Source organism: Ailuropoda melanoleuca, chromosome 6 (genome assembly GCF_002007445.2).
Source record: "Ailuropoda melanoleuca isolate Jingjing chromosome 6, ASM200744v2, whole genome shotgun sequence".
Lineage (NCBI taxonomy): Eukaryota > Metazoa > Chordata > Mammalia > Carnivora > Ursidae > Ailuropoda > Ailuropoda melanoleuca.
In genome coordinates this window covers 87,603,986-87,609,681 of record NC_048223.1, presented here as the reverse complement: position 1 = coordinate 87,609,681, position 5,696 = coordinate 87,603,986, and the positions used below count along the sequence as shown (strand labels likewise).

Genomic DNA, 5,696 nt, shown 5'->3' with positions numbered 1-5,696 from the left:
ATAGCAACTATGTCACTTGATAACGGGGGGAGGCTCTGCGTGTGCGGGGCAAGGTGCATATGGGAAGACTGTACCTTCCACTCAGTGTTGCTGTGAACATAAAACTGCTCTTAAAAAATTAAGTCTTTAAAAAAAAAAAAAAGGCTCTCCCTGCCTTAGCTGCTCCAACTGGCTCTTGTCACGTTTCTCTCTCATTTCTCTCCCCTGCAGGCTTCTCCAAGAATGACCGGCATGTCCTGCCACCTCTGACTGCCTCCCATCCCTCTCACACCCAGCCCTCACCACTTCACACCAGTGACCTCCCTGTGCCCAAAACCAGGGGTCACGGGTCCTCTCTCTTGCTGACCACACCCTTCCCTGGCCTTCTGAGTCTCTCTTCTCTTATCCCACAGTTCCATGTCCTGGCTGTCAGCGGCAGAATGCTCCCCTGGGCACGTCACTCCCAGTGGGCCCCAGACAACACTGGGGCCTGGCAAAGTCCACTTCGTGCCTCATAGGGTGGTTCCTGGGTACGGGTGTTTCCTGGCTCCAAAGAGGTGGAGAAGCTGTGTTTGAGAATGGGAGGGCCTCGAGTTGGGGGGGGGTGCTTAGCAATCATGGCCAGTCCCTGCATGATGGGGGACTGTGCAGAGAGGGATGGAGACTCAGGGGACGGGGGCGAACTCCCAGGCGGGAAGGCTGCCCCAGCAGGGCCTAGCAGACATTACTTGGGAAGCCAGCCTTCCTCATACCTGCTGCTGTCCCACAGCGGCATTAGCCTGAGGAGCCCTGGCGGCTACCCATGAAATTGCCTTGTCCTGTGCCCCGGCCCAAGGCCTCCGAGGGTCTGCTCCTCAGGGCCCAGACAGTCTCCTGCCCACTCCCTTCAGGGCCCTCAAGGAGTCAGGGACAGCCCTGAGCACCTGGGAGGGAAGCAGGCAGGGATTGGGCCTGGCCTAGGGACCTCCAAGAACGCAATCCCCAGCCGGGGGCCTCCGTCCGGTTATCTTCCCCAGTCCTGGTTATCTTCCCCAGTCCCAGTTATCTTCCCCAGTCGTTCGTCTGGGAAGGCCCCGGCCGGCCTCACAGCAGCCTCCGGAGGCTTGCCTGACCTTCAGTGTGGCTATAAACAGCTCAGCCTGTCAGCACTGCTAGGCGCTGCCCAAGAAACAGAACTAAGGCCTCAAAATTCCAGGAATGACCGGCACAGTTCACCCAGAATAGTCTCGGCCTGTCCCCCTCCCCCTCCCAGGGGACCCTCTGTCCTCTGCGTCCCCACTGTAGCTAGGAGATCTGACAAATACTGGAACAAAAAACAGCAAAGAAGCAAAGGCTTCTGGGCGGGTGCCCCAGAAGAGCCTGCAAGGCCCGATGAATAAGACCTTAAGGGGCAGAGGCCTTGGAGCAGAGAGACAGGCATCCCCCATCCCCCCCACAGCAACCCCATCTTCACCATCACCTCAGCAGAGCAACAGCATTTTCTCCGTGCATGTTAGAAAGCACTCACATGTGCACACTCCCATTTCACATTTGAGACAACCAGGCTGAGCAGGGGAACGGTCTTTTCTAAGGCAACACAACTGTGAGCAGCAAAACCAGACAAAAGCGCACACTTCTTTCATAAAGTCAAGGGCTGCTGCATGCGCCAAGGACAAGGCCCCAGACCCGGCCCCAGCCTCTGAGTACAGGGGCAGGCTGGGCCTTTGGAGCCACTCCTTCCTGGCTGCTCCCACCCCTCCCCCACTTCCTGGGGAATTGACTAGGGCTGGGGGGGTGGGGGCAGTGAGCAGGGAGCTCATGTTGCAGGCCCAGCCGCACCTGTCCAGGATAAATAAAGGCACTTGCCCTCCACCCTCCCATTCTCTCTCCTGAGCCCACTTCTCTGTGGGTCATGGCCAAGACCCACTGAAAGGAGGCCGTGGGGGCTGCTACTGGGGAGGGGGCTGGGTGGGGTGGGGACTGGAGCTACCACCCAGCCTGAGGGCAGCAGCCTTCTTACAGGAGGAGTGGCAGCCTGAGTCTACAGCTGACCAGGGACAGACCCCATTCAGTCCTCTTCTCCTAATCCCTAGCCCAAGGGCAGAGGGGCAGGCCAGGGAGTTAGGGGTTACTGAGGTCACCAGAGCTCCTGAGCAAATCTGAGCCTCAGCTTGCCTGGCGCTGAGTGAGATGGTAATCCCAGCCCTGCCCGCCTGACCACCTCTCTCAGGATTGCAGTAAAGGTGCCCAGGGTCGTCAGCCCTGCTGAGACTGAGCAGGCCCTGTCTTTGCTACCCCCACCCCTACCCTCCACCCCCCCTGCGCAATTTGCGTCCACTGCCCTGTTGCAAAGGCTCAGGCCAGGACGCTGGAGCAGCCACTGGCCCTACATCCCATGAGGGAGAGGTTCCTGGTGCAGAAGGGCCTTGGGAGCCCCAGAAGGAAATACCACAGCCCCGGGGGGGGGGTGTCCTGGGCCCTGCCTGGCCAGTAGCCTTGAGCTGGGGGATGCCCCAGCCCAGGGCATCAGTGGCCCTCCAGAGAAGTTTGTCAAGAGGTTCTAAGCTCTGGGGAGGACGGAGCGCCCAGCCCAGCTTGTTCCATGGCCTTGATGATTAGGGGCACGCCTCCGAAGGGAGCTGAGACGCTTTATACCTATCCCCCGATGCCCTGCCTGAGCCGTGGATTCTATTTATAAAGGTGGCCCCTAGTCATTGTCTCCATTACATCCCAATACACCCTTTCCCTGCAGTGGGGACATTCTTCCTGCTGTCTAGCTTAAGGCCTCTGTGCTGCAATATAAGCCCTGGGCTGGCCGAGGCCAGGTGGCGCATAGATCCCGGGTGAGGTCATTGGCTATCCTGGGTGCCCCTGAGCCAGGAGGCTCATTTCCACCCACTGGGGCAGGGCGCACCAGCATGAGGCCTTGAGGACTGTAGGGCTGGGGGAGATAATGGCTTAGTCCCAGGCATGGGAGGCCCATGGACCCATGACAGTGAGGGCAGACAGCCCTGTAAACCACGCTGGTGGGGAGCTCTGCAGGGTCCTGGGACGAGGGGCCATGTCCACTGGGGCTCAAATGCCCACATAGCACCACATCATCAGGCAGGGCGTGCAAGTCTCTGGGTGTCCTCCTAGTACGGCACGCTGTGGTGTCCGGGACGGTGGGTCTGAAGGTGTGGAAACTCAGGTTAGATGAGCCAGACCTCCAGCGGGATGGAGAACATGGCCCTCTCCCTGGACTAGAGCCCGGCCAGTGACCCCCCTCCCCACCCCCGCTGGGCGGTCGTGGCCTCTACAGCTGTTGTGAAGCTCCTGTGGCACTCCTGAGTGGGGCTTCTCCTCCTTGGGGTCCCCCCAAGTGCCCACATCAGGTTCTACAACCGGGACTTCTCCTCCACGGGGGCATTGGCTCCCTGTCCCCTCTGCCAAGCACCTCCAGGCCTTCCCTGGCTGCCCACCTGAGAGCCTCCTTGCCGACCCCCATCCCCCATCCCCACCCCCAGGCCTATGGCAGATCTCCGCTGCCCTGAAGAAGAAACTGCCTCCCTGGCCCATCCATCACCCGCTGGTGACAGCCTGGAGCCTCAGGCTGCCCCTCGTGCCTACAGCAGCAGAGCAGGGCGCTCAGCCCCAGGCCAACCCCATCAGGCAGGGCTTGTCTTTGCCCTCCCACACCTCACAGTCCACCCTGAGCCTCAGGGTCTTCACCCCAACTCTGCCAGGCTTGCTGGGGTGTCGCTCGACAAGTGTTACCTGAGTGTCTACCATGTTCTAGACACCGGGCTGGGTGCCGGAGACACGGCAGTGGTTAAGACAAAGACAGTTTCCTCTCAAGCGGGCCTAGCTAATCACCTCTCTGGACTTGAGTATTTCTGGCTGGGCAATAGGGTCACTCAGACAATCTCCAGTGATCTGTGACCTCGGCCCCAGGCTGCTCCCTGACCATAGACACTGCAGAACATATGGGCCATTTCCCCAGGTGAGCGTGGGGAATGAGATGTCAGACAGGCAGTCAGAGCAGCTGTGGCTGAATGGGCAGGGGCTTGGCCAGGTGAGGGAGGAAGCGGGTAGGAGATCCCCAGCAGGCCCGGAAAGCGGCGGGGGGGGGGGGGGGGGGGGGGGGGGGGGACGTTNCCTGGGAAGGAGTGGAGGCTGGAGCCCAGTTACCGGCCCAGCCCAGCCCTGAGCCCTGACAGCAGGGAAGCTGGAGTCATCAGTCTGTCCATCCGTCTACCTGCCGGCCTGTCACCTGCCCTCTCCATGCACGGAGTGCTCTCTCCCCAAAGCCACTGCCCACTTCTATGGAGATGTTCCAGGCTCGGGGCCACCCTGGGCTCACCTTCCCCGGGGAAGGGCTTAAGAAGGCTCTAACTATACTCTGTCCACCTGCCTGCCTACCCAGCAAACTTGGCATTTCCTTCTTGGCTCAAAACACCCACCGCTTGCCCATGTTTCACACTCACGGCAGGTTGGCGAGCTCAGGCGGACAACATCTACGGCCGAAACCAGGGGTCTGTGGCCGGCAGTATCCAGTGGGAGCCAGTCCCAGCCCCCAGACTGGGGATGGGGCATGCTCTGCTTTCCAAGAGCCTCAGGGAGGACAGCGGAGGGATGGAGGGATGCACACACCCTCCCCTGAGGGTGCCCCGCCCCTGCAGGTGCCAGGCTGTGCGGGCAGAGCGCACTCACCCGGGAGATAGTGAGCGGCATGTTGAAGTCCTTGCCCCCCTGGAGACGGAAGCCCCAGGGCCCGGGCCCGGTCAGGGTCACGCTGTAAGACATGCTCTTGCTGACAGCGGCAGCCTCTGTGGATGAGAGAAAAGAGGGTTGAGAGGGCCCTCAGGCACCCACCTCCCCAGCCTATACCTGGACCCCTACCCCGACCCCCACCCCGACCCCCAGCCTTGCCTGCTCCGTCCCTTGCTGTCTGGCCAGCCCGTGTGGAGCTCCTGAGAGGCTCCTAAGAATAGCTGGGAACGAATGCCATCGACACTGATATCTGCCCTCTGCTGCGCCCATAAATGGACTGTAACCCTACACTCCGCCTGCCCGCAGCCTCCCACCGTGACTCACACGGCTAATATTGCCCCTGGGGAAGGGTGTCCAGCACCCAGCACCCCCCAGGGGGCAGGATAGGGGACTGGCCAGATTAGTGATAATGCTCTCTCCTCCTTGCTCTGCTCTCCTTGCTCCCTCTGCCCTTCGGAAAGTCCAGATGTGTGCTCTCTCTGCCCTGCTCAACCCCCACCCCTTTGCCCAGAAGCCTGTGGCTGAGCTTCTTCGGGCAGGGGCTTTGCAATTTGCTGTCTTCCTGCCCTGTGCTCCCTGGTGAGGACTCAGGTTGTAGCTCACCCGGCAGGAAGCCTGGGACCAAGCTGAGCCTCCAGCTGCCCTGGACAGAGCTTCTGCTCAGGAGGCTAGCAGTTGGGCAAGGGCTGTCCAGCTGTAAAAATGATCATAATAATAGCAGGAGCTCTGGTCATGGCCAAGCTCAGCTCCGGGTCCCTCGTGCCATTATCCCCTCAGACTCTGAGAGGCTGCCACCTCAGCCTGTAGCAACCAGGGCTCAGAGAAGTTAAGTGACTTCTCCAAGGTCACAGAGGGAGTGGACCCAGGCCACACTGGAGCACCTGAATGGTGCTCATTCCTATTGGACTTGTGCCAGATAGTAGGTTCCCAGTGACGCAGGCACTTTCCATTGCCCAGACCAGGCATGGGAGTGAAGGGCACAGGGT

At 60.6% G+C, this 5,696-nt stretch overlaps 1 protein-coding gene across 7 annotated transcripts in view; it reads right to left on the bottom strand.

Annotated features, from left to right (window-relative positions):
• LDB3 (LIM domain binding 3) overlaps positions 1-4,962 on the bottom strand; it is a 64,342-nt gene extending 59,380 nt beyond the window's left edge. For all 7 annotated transcript variants that reach the window (XM_011219948.3, XM_034662801.1, XM_019795463.2 and 4 more), the window contains exons 1-2: positions 4,870-4,962; positions 4,651-4,766 (exon numbers count right to left, since the gene is read on the bottom strand). In XM_011219948.3, the coding sequence (XP_011218250.2) occupies positions 4,651-4,743 (93 nt within the window). In that variant the 5' untranslated portion in view covers positions 4,744-4,766; positions 4,870-4,962. The remainder of the gene's footprint in view (positions 1-4,650; positions 4,767-4,869) is intronic.
• Between the last annotated feature and the right edge of the window lie 734 nt (positions 4,963-5,696).